The sequence below is a fragment of the Prionailurus bengalensis genome, chromosome A3 (genome assembly GCF_016509475.1).
Source record: "Prionailurus bengalensis isolate Pbe53 chromosome A3, Fcat_Pben_1.1_paternal_pri, whole genome shotgun sequence".
Taxonomy (NCBI): domain Eukaryota; kingdom Metazoa; phylum Chordata; class Mammalia; order Carnivora; family Felidae; genus Prionailurus; species Prionailurus bengalensis.
In genome coordinates this window covers 85967696-85986126 of record NC_057354.1, presented here as the reverse complement: position 1 = coordinate 85986126, position 18431 = coordinate 85967696, and the positions used below count along the sequence as shown (strand labels likewise).

At 46.3% G+C, this 18431-nt stretch overlaps 1 protein-coding gene across 2 annotated transcripts; it reads right to left on the bottom strand.

The window, feature by feature from the left end:
• Positions 1 to 1877: 1877 nt before the first annotated feature.
• Positions 1878 to 17214, bottom strand: PROKR1 (prokineticin receptor 1). 2 transcript variants are annotated; one of them, XM_043603545.1, is made up of 3 exons: positions 16562 to 17214; positions 13944 to 14586; positions 1878 to 5062 (listed from the first exon to the last, which is right to left on the bottom strand). In XM_043603545.1, the coding sequence occupies exons 2-3, from the start codon at positions 14426 to 14428 to the stop codon at positions 4366 to 4368; spliced, it is 1182 nt and encodes a 393-aa protein (XP_043459480.1). In that variant the 5' UTR covers positions 14429 to 14586; positions 16562 to 17214; the 3' UTR covers positions 1878 to 4365. The 2 variants fall into 2 exon arrangements, with proteins under 2 accessions (XP_043459480.1, XP_043459481.1); XM_043603546.1 differs by lacking the exon at positions 16562 to 17214 and adding an exon at positions 14762 to 15206.
• Positions 17215 to 18431: the final 1217 nt, after the last annotated feature.

The following is an 18431-nucleotide window of genomic DNA, read 5'->3' as shown; positions in this document are numbered from 1 at the left end:
TAGCCTTCTCATGAACAGCCTTGTGGCTTTCCTTTTATATTCCTAGGCACCCCCAACTAGGCGAGGTGAAGAAAAAGCAGTGATTAGCCTTTTTTTAGCAGTCTTCCCTTAAACCCCCTGGTCTCCATGTCTGTGCTGTGAGTTCCCAGGGATAAGATGAGCTAAACTTGGCTTGGAAAGGAACCAGGAGTACTTCTGCTTAACTCCTTAAAGGTCTCCAGAGAAGGCCTGTCTGGAGCTGAATAGTCACCTGAAGGATTCTTGGGAAAGATCTTTCTCCTTCCAAAACTGATGCTCCCTACACACATGAATTCTGCGGTAGAAGAATCCTGGACCAAGCTTTAGGGACTTTGGGGTTTAACCCTGGCTGTCACGGTGACCAGTTATGAGACTTTGAACATCTCTTTCCCATTCTGGCTTTCAATTTCATCCACCATGAAATGAATTATGTGAATTTAATATTCTCACACTCTATGAAGGAGAACTGGACTCATTTTTGTGGGTATATTCCAAAATGTATGCGATTTTTCAAGAAACAGGACTCATGTTTAGGATTTTCTGGCCTTCTCACAAATTCTTTAGCATTCCTTTCCATAAGCATGGAACTTGTTTCACGCTTGAGGGCTTGCTGTGGTGACTGCCACATTGCTGTGTTCTAATGCCTTTGATTTAAGAAATTACTTTTCAAATGTGTAATCATTAGGCAAAATTTCCAAAAGCTCTGTTGTAAATCTGCCTTTCTCCTTTGCTTTAGTTAAGGAAATGGTTTGATTTTACAAAATCATGTCTTTATCCTTCTGTATATGACAATGTGCCCATCTCTTCGCATATCGAAAGTGTGTAAAGAACAGCAAAAAAAAAACACATAAACACCAGCGTCACCTTGTTGGGCTCACCACCAGGTTTTGGAGACACCACCAGCTGAACAGGCTACCACTCAGCTACTGATGTGAACATGGTGTGGAGTCTCACTTTCATCTCCTGGTTCATTTTGCATGTGCAGACATTAAGGCTACCCAAAGGGTTAGCCTTAGCTTATGTAACAGGCATAAACAGGTCCTCAGATTTCAAGTCTTGGCATTCAGATGCTGGAAGGCATTAATGGTTTTACCAGAGCAGACTTATAGGAAGAAGATATAAATCAGTGAAATTTCTTTAGGACAGAGAAGTTCAAAGGCAAAAAGAGTATGAGTTAGCACTGTTCTCACAATTCCTGTGATCACGGAATCAGCATCTATTCAGTGCTCAAAGAAACATCACAGTATGATTCAGAAAAGGAGGAGGAAGAGGGATGAAAATTACAGGCACACTATGGTCGATGATTATATATGTACGGGTTTTTTTTTATTTCACTTGATCACAGCACAACGCTTCCACTCACCATAAAGTCACAAGCAGACACAACATCTAGAAATACTACAGATAGTTAAACAAATGAAAAATTGACACATTTGAGGCTGAAAAGCAAAAAGAGGTTTGGTTTTCACATATAAAAAGCTCCTATTTTTGGGGCGCCTGGGTGGCGCAGTCGGTTAAGCGTCCGACTTCAGCCAGGTCACGATCTCGCGGTCCGTGAGTTCGAGCCCCGAGTCAGGCTCTGGGCTGATGGCTCAGAGCCTGGAGCCTGTTTCCGATTCTGTGTCTCCCTCTCTCTCTGCCCCTCCCCCGTTCATGCTCTGTCTCTCTCTGTCCCAAAAATAAATAAACGTTGAAAAAAAAAAAAAAAGTAAAAAAATAAAAAAAAAGCTCCTATTTTTAAAAAAAAAATTTTAATGCTTATTTATTTTTGAAAGAGAGACAGAGCTTGAGTGGGGGAGGGGCAGAGAGGGAGACACAGAATCCAAAGCAGGCTCCAGGCTCTAAGCTATCAACACGGAGCTCGATGTGGGGCTTAAACTCACGAACTGCGAGATCATGACCTGAGCCAAAGTTGGACGCTTAGCCGACTGAGCCACCCAGGTGCCCCAAAAAACTCTTATTTTATTGTCAACTCTTATTTAGCAATCCTAATGGAAAAGGTGAACATAACCACAACTAATTATGTCATTTTATTATTTTTTGGTCCAAAGCTAACTTTCCTGATTTTAGAGTGTAATATGTAATTTTGTAAGAAATAAAAATTGCCTTCCAAGGTATGTTGGATTTAGGCTAATGTTTTAGTTTTTATTCTCTGAGAGTACTCTGATTCAGCTGTAGAGTGAGTCTGCTGGATGACAAATAGGAAAAAAATAAAGAGGGTTTTGAAATATGTCTTCCAGGGAAATAAGGTAACTATTAAAAAAATGAACTTTGCTGGCAAAAATGAAGAGTTGACTATATTTGGAAGGAAATGCCATACAAGTGTCAGTTAAATAGCCTCATAGATGTGCTTCTCTAGAATTATTTGAGAGGGAAAAGACAAGTTTACTCTTTAGCTATATACACTCACGAGACTAACAAAAGGTTGAGAAACAAATATCACGTTGCCCAGATTCATGCTGGCTGGGAACAGGCATAGGAACATGGTCACAATACTTCCACAATTACAAAGATGTTCTGATTCTGAAGTTTCTAAAACCCTGAGCTCATCTGACTGCAGACACTCTGCCATTTCCTGTTACACTTTCACCATCAAGTTTCACTGCCTTGTTGTACCAGGGTGTTGTTAGGAACCTAATTCATATAGCACGGCTAAGAGAGGTAAAGGAATAATTCACACAAAGAGTAATGAAAAGGGGAGATGGTAAGGTTTCCAGATACATAAGCCAAAGTGACAAGTTTTTCTTTGTCAGGCACACTATACACAGTTGTTGGTCCATTCTTCTGATTACTGGTGTGGCTGAAAAGACTTTACCCACATGTTAGTTCATTGGTTCTTCACAACCACCTCATCAGTAGTTATCACAAGTATTATCTTTGTCCCCTCTGAGAAGCTTTACCCAGGGTCACACAGGTGACAGAGCCAAGGCTGGATCAAATCTTCTGGTTCCAAAAGTCCAAATTCCAAAATTCAGAATACCAAACAATGAGGGTATGTTGGAAAGTAGGATGAGCCCTCAATAGCCTGTGGAGCCACTGAATCTCCTTGTTGGCCCCCCACCAACCATTTGTACATCCCTTTCTTTCCTGGGTGCCCAGGGCTGTACCACCAACCTTCACCATCTGCCACTGGATCACATGGCTTCGTTTATACCGAGGGGTAGAAATGCGCAGGTCATCTGTCCCAAGAGTACATCCGTTTTAAAAGAGAAACAAGTCTTAATCCGAAGAATTAATAACTATGATGGGCTTCAAGCACCAGTGACAAATACATCTTGCCCTCAAACCATAATAATGAGGGTGACAGCTGGTGGAAATGGAAAAATGGCTGACAGCCACATCCATGAGGTGTGTCTACTTTCAAAGATTCTATGCTTCACAAGCATGGATACATGAGAAGGAAGAGAAGGACTTAAGGAGAAGCCTAATTGGTCCAAGCCAGTATAACTAAGAGGTAGAAGCAGTATCATCTTTAGACCCAGAAAACCTGAGCTCCTTCCCTGAACCCAACAGGCTTTCAGTGGTCCTTCAGCTGCACTCCTCCCCATGGAGTGAGAAGTCCATGGAGCCAAGGGAACACACTCATCCTGAGCCCAGGCCTTCCCTGGAGCAAGTCAAAATACCCAGAACCCTTTAATAGCCTGGCCAAAAGGCTTTCAGGGTGTGTGGCTTCTCCTGATGATGAGCCTCACCATGTGTGGGCACAGTTGAGGGATAGCCATGGAGCAGTGTTGGGGAGGAGGGCTTGGACAGAACTTGGTCATGCATATTGAGGTGTCCATGTACGTGCACATAAAGTTCCTCACAGAGAATAGGGACCAGGGATGAGAAAAGAAGGGATGAAGAAAGAACTAGGAGCCTGTGTTTGTATTCAAATATTAGGAGTGAACTCAAGACCAAGAACAGTCCTAGAGATGGACTACATCAGCATCTGATGAGTACTCAAGATGGTCAGAGAGACCCTCACCCTACAAACACGTGTACCACAGTCCTAGATGCCTAATTGGGTTCCTTTCTGGAAAGCCTCTCATTTCAGGCTATGCCCCAACATTTGTCTTGGCTGAATCCTTATTTCTTTTTGCCAATTAAATGTTGTCAACATATATGCATTTCACCAGTGCCTACTCTTTGCATACATTAGACATTCAGTTACTGTTGGCCACTGGAGATGGTATCTAGTCACATCAGTTTTATAAATTCTGAGCTCCTTGAACACAGTGTTCACTAAGCTGTCCGTTACCTCTGCCTTCTGCCGAAAACCAAGAGTTCTTGGTTGATAGTCTGTATCTAGCACTGGTCAGTGTCCCAAAGGTCTGTCTTTGTTTAAACTTTGAAAGGTCCATCCAGTTATTTTAGTCTGATGCAGTCCACCTCTTCAGTTGCCGGCACCCCTGTGGTTTTAAGATCAAGATCCGCGCTGGACTTACTCCCATTGTAAGAAGACTTCCAATGGAGCAGCATGATCTTCTTGAAGTACTTGATGGTGTTGTTCTTGACGGTCACGAAGCACAGGGTGTTGATCATGCTGTTGCTCATGGCGATGCACTCCACGACGTAGAAGGCCGTGAGGTAGTGCTTCTCCTTGACGAACACGGTGGGGAAAAAGTCGCGCACGATGGTGAAGCCATAGAAGGGAGCCCAGCACAGCACGTAGGCAGTGAGGATGCACATGAGCACCAGCACCGTCTTCCTGCGGCAGCGCAGCCGCTTCCGGATCTGCTCCGTCTGGAAGCCTGGGACCTCCTTGAACCAGAGCTCCCGGGAGATCCTGGCATAGCACAGGGTCATCGTGACCACGGGGCCCACAAACTCGATGCCAAAGATGAAGAGGAAGTAGGACTTGTAGTAGATCTGCTGGTCCACCGGCCAGATCTGGCCACAGAAGATCTTCTCTTGGCTCTTGACAATGATGAGGACCGTTTCGGTTGTGAAGTAGGCTGAAGGGATGGCGATGAGGATGGACACCATCCACACCAGGGCAATCAAGCCAGTGGCTGTTTGATACTTCATCCTGGGTCTCAGCGGGTGGACGATGGCCAGATATCTAGTACAAGAACACAAATGGGTTCAACCACTGTAATGAGGTAGTGCTGGGTGGTGATATTGTTTTTGCAACATGAGAAGGTGCCACCGAATGGCACATGTGGAGGAAAAACAACCATGTGAGCTTTTCCAGAAAGGCAGACTTGAGTGCAAACCCCGGTTCTACCCCCTTACTAGCTATCACAACCTTGGGAAAATTTTGTTCAATCATTCTGAGTCTCGGTTTCATTACCTACAAAAGCTTTTGTTTGTGCTAATAGATGCACAATTTTTGGCACAGGTTTAGACATGATATATACTCAATAAATACTAACTATTATTCAAAGTAGTAATAATGCCTCCCGTTGATTTCTGGCCTGGCACTATTCCCAGGTCTTTCTTGTTTCCAAGATTACTCCTCCTAATTAGCCCATAGTTTTTAGAGCTAAGAGGGCCTGATAATTCCAAAGAGTTGTCGGGAGATCTTGCCCTTTCCAGTGGAAGCAGTGGGCAAAGTCTTCAACCTACATTTTTAAAAATTTTGCTTCAAAGGTAAAAGAAAAGCATGTGACCATTTACCTTATTTTCCAGGTGTAAAAATGGAGCCTGGAGACAGATGACTGACTCTCTCAAGGTCATATACCACAGGACCCTTGATAGAAAACATTTAACCCTATCTCATGGTAGATGTGAAAAATCAATCAAGAATATACATGAATGTTTTTTTTTTTTCAACCACAAAGCACCAGACAGTGAAAGATATTGCTTTTGTTCTTTCCCAAAAAACCACACTGCTGTTGCCACAGTGGTCCAGGAACGAAGAAAGAGCACTTTCTGGGGGATGTGAGTCATTTGTGTGGTATGAAAGCCTCCTTCCCAGAGAGAGAGCACATACTTATGCAGAGAGCTCTGGTTTCCTGGAAGGCTTTCCCTGTCTGGCAGGGGGTAGCAGTTGGAGAAGGAGAAGGATGAGGAGTGAAGTGGGAGGGAGTGATAAATAATGCTGGAAATAAACACATTCTCACGTGTCCATAGCTTATCCCAGGTAGAGCCAAGAGCAAATGTGAGAGAAGGCTGAAGGAAAGCCAGACCAACTTTATTTCCTTTGAAACTAATCCCTTTTAGGTCATCATTCTTAGGATTTTGATTGGAAGAGGAGGTTCATTCCTATTTTTTTCCTGATTATATTCCTGATGTGTCTGTCCCTCCTCCCCCCAACATAGGCAGCCAACTCCATTGAGTGTCATTTGGAGAGTTTACAGGAGTGAGATTCCTGCTCTCTTCAAGAGATGTCAGATGAAGTTGGATGGGTTGTGTCCACCCTCTGGACACCTAGTGGGCTGCCTGACATGCTGTGCCACCAACAGAAATCTCTGGCCTCTTGCCGATCTCCCAGGTGCTGAAGGGTGGAATGCGAATGTCTGCAGGGTGTTGGCAATGCTTCTGTCAGTGCACATGCATGGACCCTTCATAAAGACCACAGTGCTCCTGCTATATTAAGTGCACCAAACTTGCTCAGACTCATGACAAAAACTAAGAGTTTAGCACCTTTGCTCTCACTCACTCTCTCCCTCTTTATCTGCCCTGCCATGTTCTATTGATTACTTTGTCAAAGAATATTTCCATATTTATACTTGTTAACCATATGAATTTTCACTATATTAATTCTATTCCTTCCTTTCCCAATAACAATTTCCTAAGTCTTTGTGATGTTTCAAGGTCAGAGTGTTTTTTTCAGTGAACAAATAGGAAAGAATGCCGATCTAGCAGAAGACCATGAATCCAGTCCCAGCTTTGCCACAAACTTTTTATGTGATTTGAGTCCTTTTTCTTAGCTCTGTGGGCTCAATTTCCTCATCTGTAATATGGAAATATCACCGGCCTTGCCAACCTCACAGAGATACTACGAGGCTCTAATTAGACACTATGAGGTAGGGAAATTGAAAGACTCCATAAAAATCTGCTTTTTGCTCCTTTTCTTGCTTCTATTCTTGCTAGACACTGCACCCCCACTTTACATGTGCCTCACAATGCAAAGAGTGCATGTCCTCCTTGTAAGGGACAAGGAGTTAATGATTTCTTCAGACTAGATAGCACCTAAGGAAGGACCAGGTGAGAATGACCTGGCGAAGCCATCATACACATATTCCAGACCACTGGCTCTAAACATCCCGATGCATCATTCGAATAACACCTGGGCCTTGGTCTTTGTTCTAACCAGTTCCATGATGCCTGACAGGGCACGTCCAGCAGACCACCATCCCCAGTAAAAACCCCAGACCCTAAACAAAGGAAAGACTCTCTTTCCTTTCCTTTCTGAGTCTCCCACTCTGTACCTGCATTCTCTGTAAACCTTCAGTAAACTCTTTCACCTCCTTCTGGCTCACATTTGCTTCCTGTCCCATGTGCAGCCAGGGACCCCCTTGGCTGGTACTGCAGGACCCCTTCTGGGTCCTCAGACTTGGTCTGCTGGCATTAACTGCACATAAACAACCACAGGCTACTAACATACAAGAAATGGTTAGCAGCCTAAAAAATGTATTTTTTCAGGGGCACCTGGTGGTCAGTCAATTAAGCGTCCAACTCTTGATTTTGGCTCAGATCATGACCTCATAGTTTGTAGGTACAAGCCCATGCTGTCAGCACAGAGCCTGCCTGGGAATTCTCTCTCTCCTCTCTCCACCTCTCCTCCACATGCTGGCGTGTGCACGTGAGCACGCTGGCTCGCTCGCTCTCGCTCTCAAAATAAATAAATAAACTTAAAAAAATAAAATAAAATGTATTTTTTCAAAGCTATTCTGTATACACAGCAACTTTTTTTACCTGTTATTGGCAAATACTTCATTTTCAAGTTCTCTGCTACTTTTTATTTCATTGAATCTATTTTTACATAAAAATTAATCTTCAGGGTAATCTGTGACTCCCCATCAGATGTTTATTTCATCTTGGCTTTCCCTGCCTTCGCCCCAACTCCATTCCCAGGGTTAGAACCAGGAGCTGTGCAAGAGTCCTTCCAAATACATTTACCAAAAGGAAAATTGCAAAAAAACTGTTTCAAGGATTGCCACCAGTCTTGGCTTGTGCTAGGATCAGAACTCCAGAACTCTAACATTAGTAATACTTGCTTATGTTTGTAAAACAGCTTGTAATTTACAGAGCATTTTCAAATCAACTTTCTCATTACATATCCCCAAGTCTATTGAACAGGTAATACAGCAAAGATGGCCATTTCACAGATGAGCAAACTGAAGTTTGCAGAAGTTAAATAACCTGCCAAAGGCCACACAGCTAGAAATTGACAGAACCATGGTCCAGGCTCATCCATATCTTGCTCCAAATCCAGGAGGGTCTCTAATATGACATTTGTCCCCTCCCTTTCCAATCAGAGCAAGCAATACCCCTTTTTCCTAGCATCCTAGCAGAATCGTCGCATCCTTTTCCTCTTTTCTCTCCATCACAGTTGGTTTCTGCTTATTGATGTTCCAAGAAGAAGTCAGGCAACTGGCAGCTACTTTCTCTGCTTATGCATATGCCCTTGGCTTGCCCTGTGTCTACCATTATAATGGCTCAGGTCCAGATCCACTTAGAGCCAACATTTCCCAGAGAACAAAGAATAAAGGCTGCTGGACAAAGAAATATCCAGGCAGTGATTGTGTGATGATGGTGAGCTTGGTGATTAAGCAAAGAATATTTGGGCTCCCTTTGTGCCCAGGACCCAACCCCAGATCAAACACGGAAATGGTATTTACAGCAGCTTCTAGGCCAGTCATGAAATGGTCAGGGAATTCAGGACCCACTCCTCGGGCTGGTCAGCCCCATCAGTGAACTCACTGGGGAGGATTTGTGATTTCCTAAAGCTGAGCACAAGTACTCAAGCCTTAGCTGGCCCCAGGCAGCAGAACAGAAGAGTGGTCAGTGGGCAGGCTGACCGGCCATTTCCCCTGGATTTTGGATAAAGAAGGGAGTGTCACCCAGTATCCCACATGCTCTGAGATCTATGGGTTCACATCAAAGCCAGTGCATGTGTCTCCACATCTAAGGGGAAACCCAGACCTTGGGGGACACAGTCCTCTGATAATCTTTTTCAGCTCCCTGCTTTATCAGGTTTGACTTCCTATATGTAGATTTTGAGATCTTCTGAAATTTGAACCTATCTTTTGTGATCTCTACTTATATTCCTTGTCCCCAAGGGTCCCTTAGATCTCCCCAAGGGACCTCATACCTCAAGCATTCCCACCTTATCTTTTGCAAACACTGCCCCACTACCCTCCTGGAAAACTTTTCCTGTCCTTTGCTGATTACCACTTGTTTAAGGCCAGTTAAATGTTCACCTCCTCCTGGAAGCCTCCGCCACCTACTCCAGTATACAATGACCTCATGCTTCTGTAAATCCCATTAAAAAAAAATTTTTTTTAACGTTTATTTTTAAGAGAGAGAGAGAGAGCATGAGCAGGGGAGGGGCAGAGACAGAGGGAAACACAGAATCTGAGGCAGGCTCCAGGCTCTGAGCTGTCAGCACAGAGCCCAACACGGGGCTGGAACTCACAAATGATGAGGTCATGACCTGAACCAAGGTCGGATACTTACCCGACTGAGCCACCCAGGCACCCAGGTAAATCTTATTTAAAATTTGTCCCTTACTTTATGTTGTTTCCTAAGTGTTATCCACCGTCCCCCACCCCCTCCAGATGGTAAGCTCCTCGAGAGCAGGGATCGCCTCTTACTTTTGTTATAACTTTTTGATGTCAGTGAATTCGGGCACCAAGGATTCCAGTAAAACTTCACTCTCAGCAAGTGCTTGGCACCGGATGAATAGGAATGGAATGAGTCATCGTGACAATTCTCAAAAAGATTGCAACCTCTTTTGGAAACAGGACACAAATGTGTTTACCTAGCCTGAGACTGGGAGGCCGTCTGAGGCTCAATAATAAAAGGTTGAAAGTGCAGGTGAAGAGGTTCGAGCCACATTTTGCAGACAATGGAGTTAGTAGAGGTCTTTCGAGCAAGAGTGGGGAGACAAGCACAAGATTAATTTAGCTGCAGTCTTGCTTTCTTCCCTCAGGCCACAGGAGCCTTTTCTCTGTTCTTAGAACACTTCATGTTTGTTCCTGTCTTGGGGCCTTTGCACTGATAATTTCCTTTGTCTGGAATGCGTTTTCCCTATCTTCCCAAGGCTGGCTTTTTTTTTTTTTCTTTTTCTTCCAGAGTTCCCTTCAAATGTCTTCTCCTCAGAGACACATTTCCTACGTACCTGGAGTAACTCCCACCCTGCATCATTCTCGATGTTCTCATGTTTGTCTTTTTTGTTCGGAGTATTTGTAACGCTCTGAAATTGCCTTCTTTGTGTGCCTGACTGTTACCTCTCTCCAAGGCAAGGGGCTTATTTTTCTTATGCACTGTCATATCCCCAGTGCTTGGAATGGTATCTGTCACATCATAGCTGCTCTACAACAATGCTCCGTTTGAATGAATGAATGTTTAGCATGGATTGTGAGGGGTGGAGCTTTGGCAGAGGGGCAGAGCTGAGAGACACTGAGGCAAGGAGCCCAAGAGGAGGCTCTGACAGCCAGGCCTGAGTGAACAGGGAGGAGGTAGCCACGAGCATTAGCAGGTCCTATAAAGAAGCTGTGCTAGCGCAGAGGGAGAGCCATGGAGCTAGTCACAGACATAGAGAAGATAGAAGATAAATAGTTCTGTTGTGCCATATCTTCATAGCTGCATGTCTTAGAAACTTTTATCATGTTTTTTAATATCACGTCATAAAACAACCACTTCAGTGAAAATGAAGAGGTCAGCCAATCGAAAACATTCATTAGTTTACCTGGGTTTGTTTTGTTGTTGTTGTTCCTTTAAGGATTAATTTAAGAATTATACTATCCACTGTTTATTTGGTGCTTACTCTGGCTTATGCCTTGTTCTAAACAATTATATATTATTTCACTTAATCCTCAAAGCAACCCAATACATTAGGTTTTCTTATTATTCCCTTTGTATACGTGAGAAAATTGAGGCAGAGAGATGTTAAAGAGCTAACATGAGGTTCTAGGGTAATAGGTGCTGCAGCAGGAGTTTAAACCCAGCAAAATAACCACTAACGCTACCCCTGTAATTTCATTAAATAAAAACAAAGGTATTTTTATAACTGTAGTGTATTTGGTATATCGAGATAAATATGAGTTGCTCAAGGGGGTGCCTGAGTGGCTCAGTCGATTAAATGTCCAACTTTGGCTCAGGTCATGATGTCATGGTTCGTGAGTTCCAGCCCCGCGTCGGGCCCTGTGCTGACAGCTCGGAGCCTGGAGCCTGCTTCGGATTCTACGTCTCTCTCTCTCTCTCTCTCTCTCTCTGCCCCTACCCAGTTCGCACTCTGTCTCTCTCTCTCTCTCTCTCTCTCAAAAATAACTAAACACTGAAAAATACTTTTAAAAAAACGAGTTACCCAAAACTAACCAAATAGAACATGAAAATCACTGATCAAATCCTGAACAACACATGAGGCCAGACAAAAATCAGTGAAGTCCTGCACTGCAAAACTGAAATTAAATGGTAAAAACACATAAAAATAGTGGGAAGCAAAGATCAAAACATCAGTAAGGGAACTTCACACCTTGGAGCAGCTGGTTAGTTGGTCAAGGCCACTGGATGGCCTGTGCAGGCAGCACTGCTTTCCCCCAGTGTCTGGGTTCAAGTTTCTAATCACAACCCCACTGTAAACCATCGCAGTCCCAAGATACAAAGCATGTTCTCCAATTAATCTTTCTTATTGTATCTAAATTACATTACATAAACTCACAGTGCACGAGAAGTGCCTGTAGGATTTCAGACAGCTGAGTTTGATATAAAAGTAGTGTATTAATGTGAAAAAGTTCAATAGAACAAGGTTGATTGATTCACACAGATATTACCTCTTACATGTTCAGAAGAACCTAGTACCCCTTAATTTATCCTGGCTCCTGTCCCCCTTGAAGCTACTCCCTTCTGCAGTGTTACCCCTTTTGACAAGTGGCACCCTATATCGAAAAATGGATGGCACCCAGGAGTGGGAGCCTGCCCTGCCCAGGGAACAAACACTACCATACCCCATTTTTAGTGGCTGAGAGCACCCGCTCTGCAAATATGTCTTGCCGGAGTGAAACTTCAGGAAAGGGTCCTCTATGCTTTCAGCTTCTACTTTCAGAAAGGTCAGAGACAGGGTTCCTGGAGCTCTTCCTTGACAGCTCTAAAGGGCACTTAGAGCTGTTTGACTGGGCCCCTCCTGATTCACCCAAGGTCTGTCCCTGGGTGGATAAAATACCGTGGGGCTTCCAGACTGCTGTGGAGGACCCTGGCCAAAGTAGCCCTCTGCAGGGGTGACAACTCTGAGTACCTTCTACAGGTGACAGAGCCAGGGCTCTTTAAGCTGCTAACTCCTTGACATTCCTCCTGGGAGAAAAGAGGCTGAGGCCCCAGCTCACAATGCTTTTAAAGCCAGGTTCCTTCTCAATCTCCCCTGGAGAGTGGCCTGTTTCCAGGTTATCCAATCTCTGGTTATTCTGACTTTGGCTTCAGAAAACAGGTTCTATCTGCTGTGTTCCTCCCAGGAACACTGCCTGGGATGTCCTGATTGCGGGGGCAGGCTAGACTCCACCAGAGCCCTGAGGCCATGAAACAGGTTAAGCATCTGTGCTCCAGGCTCTCTGGGTTAAGGGAGAGAGACGTGCTGTTCAGATCCAAGTACACGGAGGCCCTGACCCTCCAGGTAACTGGCTCTGGACTGTACCAAGGTGCTCTGGAATGAGAGTCAACTTTGGGCAGAGGAGCTTGCAAAGTTTTTCCTGAGGGAACAAAAACTACCCTGGTTCATTGGCACAGATGATTGTCCTAAATGAAAAGACTGAACATAACAGAAGAAAGATTTTCATAGACTGCTCTTATTGCGTTTATTTCCCATCACTAGAAACAGATCTTCTACATTGTCGCATGCAAACGTATGTAAAGGAGCAAAGTGATTAATGCAACAACCAAAAAGAACAAGTAGACATTTGTTCTCTTTTTCTTTCTTTCCTTTTTTTTTTTTTCAAATCAAATCTGTCAATCTTATTTTAAAATAAACCGGTTTGCAACAACATGGATGGAACTAGAGTGTATTATGCTAAGTGAAATAAGTCAGTCAGAGAAAGACAAGTACCGTATGATTTCACTCATATGTGGAATTTAAGAAACAAAACAGATGAACCTAAGAGAAGAAAAGCAAAAATAAGATAAAAACAGAGAAGGAGACAAACCGTAAGAGGCTCTAAAATACAGAGAACAAACCATGTGTGGAGTTGCTGGTGGGGTGTTGGGTGGGGGATGGGCTAAATGGGTGATGGACATTAAGGAGGGCACTTGTTGGGATGAGCACTGGGTGTTATATGTACGTGATGAATCACTAAGTTCTAGTCCTGAAATAACTATTACACTATATGTTAACTAACTTGGATTTAAATTAAAAAAAAAAAAAAGAAAGAAAAATTGGTGTTTGGGGTTGGGGTCGAGGGTGCTCACGGTTTAGTAGAGACAATCTTCCTCAAAATTCCCAACTTGACTCAAGAAGTACTTGCCTGGAACTTAAACTTGAGCCTCCACATTTCTTCTTACCTATGTACCTCTAGACCTTGAATATCTAGGATACATCTAGGAGCACGTCCATAGCAGAGGGACCACAGGCCCTTCCCCTGCCCAACTCTAGGGAGCTCTGCTACCTGTGCCTGCTCACAGCTGGAAAACTAGAACTCTCCTTACAGTCAATGGACCAACTTTTGAACCTCCACGCATCCACACCTATAGGAATACAGACACCTCTCTTCAACCCACACCTACAGTAAAGGAAAGCACAATTCCGATGTTCCTTTCCTTGTTGTCTCCAGCACCCTCTTACTCACCTGTCAATGGCGATGGCCAGCAGGGCATTGGTGGAGACGTAGAGAGAAACGGTGCGCAGGTAGTTGACAGAGGCACACATGACATGGCCATGTTCCCAGGACAGCTGGCGCACCACATAGTAATCCATCTCAAAGGGGCAGCAGACAATGGCCACCAGGAAATCAGAAATGGCCAGGTTGGCAATGAGCAGGTTGGTAAGGTTGCGCAGCTTCTTATAGCGGGCCAGGGCGGCAATGAAGATGAAGTTGCCAATGCCACAGACCAGCATGATGCCCACTAGGGCCATGCCAATGACGATCTTAGCAGCAAAGAAAGTCCTGGAATTGGTCACATCCTCATCTTCATCCAAAGGCATATCATAGTCACCATAGCTGAAGTTGAATGGGAAGGAAGCAGCTTGGGCTCCGTGGGGGGGAAGCACAGAAAGGAAGTTGGTGGAGGTGTTGGTGGTGTTCTCATCCATGACCCCCGTGGTGATCTCCATCTGGCCAAGTAGTGCTCTGAACAACACTGCTTAGAATTCCTCTGGGATGATGTGTGGGAGGCTGTCTCCCCTCTCTGCTCACACTCAGTTCTCCCTTAATGAGTCAGAGTGTCTTTGCCAGCATCCTTGGGGTACAGTATCCAAGCTCCATCCTAAGCCTTTGAAAGACATACAAACAGTTGGCTACATATATGAGTGAACTTGGCCAAATGTAAAGCCATCCTGTAACCCAAGCAGACCCATTAGCCACCTGCTCAGAATGAACATTGAGTGATGGAGTGGAAATAAAGGAACCAGGGAGAGAGAACAAATGAATAAAAACCACATACTCACTCATACAGGGAAGGCTGGATTGCTATAGAGACAACCAGGCACTGGTTCAGTTTATTTCATTTCCACTGAAGATCTGAAATATTGCAATTTTGCTCAAGGACCTAAGTTGAGGGTGGGGAAGCTATAGAGAATGCAAGTGACCTGCTCCAAATGTCACTCCCTGTCCTAATAGCTTGAACTTTGTCTGTGAAATTGTCCCATTCTGTGACTTAAAAGAAATTATTCTGAGTATCAGCAACCCTGTCTGAGACAACCCTGTCTGCTCCCCACGAGCTGGTCTCCCTCCTCTGGCAGAACACTTCCTCTGGCAAAATCCCAGAACCTATCTAGTAGCCCCCTTTCCCTTTCCTCACTAGGTTTCCTGTCCCCACATCCAAGTCTGCTATGACCCTGGCAGACAGGCACAGCATTTACCAAGGCTTGTCCCCAGGCAGAGGCTGCAGGGTTGAAGTCACAGCCTAGTCACTGAGTGGCTTAGAAAGGGGGCTTTGGAGCAAAATCCTTCCTTGGCTGGTTGTGTGTCCTGAGGTAAAGAGCTTAAACACTCAGAGTTTCAACATCCTCCAGGCAGCAGATCAATAACATCTGTAAAGTGCAGAGCTCCCTAGAGAGGGAGGCTGTTACACCCTAGGACTGCAAAGAATTACTCTGGAGTGCTCAGGCCTCCTCAGTCAGCTTCAAGGAAGGGGAGGGAAATCCTGACCCAGATGACCCCACCACATCACAGAAAGGGGGTGGGAGTGTGGTTAGCTGCACTGCTGGAGACCAAAGCCCAAGAGGGACCCTTGCCCTCTCCCTGCAGTCCTACTCCCTCCCAGAGCCTGAAAACATCAGACCAAGTTGCTGGGATATAAGAGGGCTGGAGTCTGGAGAGGGCAGGAAAGTATGGAAAACCTGAGGTTCCTGGAACAAAAGACACATAGCAGCCCCCTGCACCCCTCAGGACATCTTGCTGCCCGCACTCCTCAGCGGCAACGTAGCCAGAGCTTGTCTTTGGGGAACCCGCATTAAAATCCCTCTGCACCCCGATGAGGCCCAGCCACTACCTGCCTCTCTCCCCCAACTCCTCACCCCCATTTTTCTCCCCCTTGTATCCCTTCCTCTGAGCCATCAGTTCCGTCCTTCTCAGTCCCTGCCCTTTGTCCCTGTCAGGTGTGAGAAGCACAACCGTGGTCTGAAAGGTCAGAGGGGGGCCAAGTCTTGGGGTCTGGACAGGTACAGCTGCAATCCTGGTGAGACAGTCCTCACTCCTTGCAGGCCCTGTGTATCTCGGAGGCACGCCCCCCCTCCCCCCACGCCTGCTCCCGGAGGGGTGCCCTCCGAGCATGTACCTGGAAGGCTCCAAGTCAGGTTTTTAAAACAAAAGGTAATAAAAACTTCTTGGGGCACCGGGGGTGTTGGGAAATTTAGCACTAGGGGAGAAATTGTCCAGCGCTCTTTTTTCTTGTGTTCTCACCTCTCAAAGACGAACTCCCTTCCGTTCCCACCCAGTGTCCTCTGGGGGCCCTGTGGTTTAGCGCTCGCCCCGCGGCCAGACCCTGCCCAAGGCTGGAAGCCTCTCTGCAGCCCCTGCCGAGAAGCCCGCTGGGGCTCCCAGCTTTCTCCTCGGAGTCGCGGAGGCTACTCCAAGGGCAGAGGGATGGGTAACCCGCCCGGCTCCCCTGAGGAAATGAGCGCGAAAGCGAGTCTCTGGAAAAGCCTCCTCCCCACTCAAAAAGCGCCCCCCCCCCCCCGCACCCGGTGGCCGCGCTAGCCGCGTGGGGTCCTCAGAGCATCTCTTCGGGAGGGCGCGCTCCCTACCTGCGGCATCCCGGCGGGCGGACCAGGTGCGGTTTTTTATCCGGGGACGAAGACAAGAGCCCCTGCGCCCAGAGGCCCGCAGACACCGGAGCGGTCCCCGCTCTTCCTCCTCTTCTCCGGGTTCGCTCCCTGCCCGGGCGGGAGTTACGCTCGCGCGCCGCCGCAGACCCCAGGAACGCAAGCCCCGCGGCAGGGCCACCCCCGGCCCGGGCCCGCCCCGCACTGGCGCTCCCCGCCCCCGGTGGCCGCGGGGCGCCCTGGGCACCGGCGGCTGATTAGAAGAGGCGTGCTCGGGCCGGGGAGCCGGACACGTCGGGGTCGCTGCGCGGGCGCGCGGCTGGCGACCCTGGAGTCGCGGCCGGGCCGGAGTCTCGGGGAAGCAGAGGCGGCAGCCGGCAGCGAGGACACGCGGGAGGGAGCCGGGCGCCGGGCGGCGCGCGCTCCCCAGGCTCAGGCTCCAGAACGACCGCCGCGGGCAGGAACGGGGGCGCTGGCGCTCAAAGCTGGGCTCAGCGCGGGTCCGAGCGAAGTACCACCCGCCCGCTGTGCCCGCCCCCAGGGCACGGGACTTGTCCGCCGGCTCACCTGGTCAGCCCCGGCCGCCGCCGGAGGGCGGACACGGCCGGCTTAGCTGGTGGGATTTCAAAGAACCCAGAGGAGGCTCCCCTCCCGCCCACAGCACCGCCCTCGCTCCCCACGCTGGGACCGACCCAAACCCCGCTCCCTCGGGCAAGCCCAGCTGGACGCCAGGGTCAGCTTCATTTCAGCAGCTTGGACCTTTGTGTAAAAGAAGCTCAGAGAACGAACTTCCAGAAAGCAATGAAGTGAGGGGATGGGGACAGTGTGGATGCTAGAGAGAAGGAGAAGTCCCCCGCCCACCAGGGATATCTGTTCAGAGGAAGGCTAGGATGACCAGAACCAACTTAACAGAGCACAGATCTCCCTCAAGTCTAGATTTCTCAATAAGTTAAATATAGAATTACCCTATGATCCAGCAATTCCACTTAAAAAAAAAAAAATTGAAAGCAGGAACCCAGATACTTGCACACCAATGTTCATAGCAGTATTATTCACAATACCCAAAAGACCCCAAGGTTCATCAACTGATGAACAGGTCTTTTTAAACGTGATATATACACAACTTAGAATAGTTCTCATCCTTCAAAAAAGGAAAGAAGTACAAGTGTTGGTGAGGATGTGGAAGAATTGGACCCCTGGTGCACTGTTGGTGGGAATGCAAAACGATAGAGCCACTGTGGAAAACATTATGGCAGTTCCTCAAAAGTTAAAAAATAGAATTATGTCATCAGCAATTTCACTTCTGGATATATACCCAAAGTCATTGAAAGCAGTCTCTCAAAGAACTATTTGTACACCTACGTTTATAGCAGCATTATTCAAATATGCATCAACAGATGAATGCATAAACAAAATGTGATATATACATACAGTGGGATATAAGTCAGCCTTCAAAAGGAAGGAAGTCCTGACACATGCTACAACATGGATGAATCTTGATGACATTGTGCTAAGTGAAATAAGCCAGGCACAAAAAGACAAATACTGTATCATTCCACTTATATCAGGTACCTAGAGTAGTCAAAATCATAGAGACAGAAAGAAGAATGGCAGTTGGTCGCCAGGGGTGGGAGGGATAAGGGAAGGGGTAACTATCACTAAATGGACACAGAGTTTCCGTTTTGCAAGACGAAAAGAGTTCTGTAGATGGATGGTGGTGATGGTTGCACAAGAATGTGAATGTGCTTAATTCACTGAACTGTACACTTCAAAATGGTTAAGATAGTAAGTACTACGTGTATTTTACCACAATAAAAAATGAGGAGAAAGGAATAAAGTATCAATTCATGCT

Excerpts from the sequence above, each read along its gene's own strand:
- PROKR1 (XM_043603545.1), bottom strand. The coding sequence starts at position 14,428 with ATGGAGATCACCACGGGGGTCATGGATGAGAACACCACCAACACCTCC. Across the intron at positions 5,063-13,943 it reads CTGGCCATCGCCATTGACAG|ATATCTGGCCATCGTCCACC; the intron begins GTGAGTAAGAGG and ends TTCTTGTACTAG.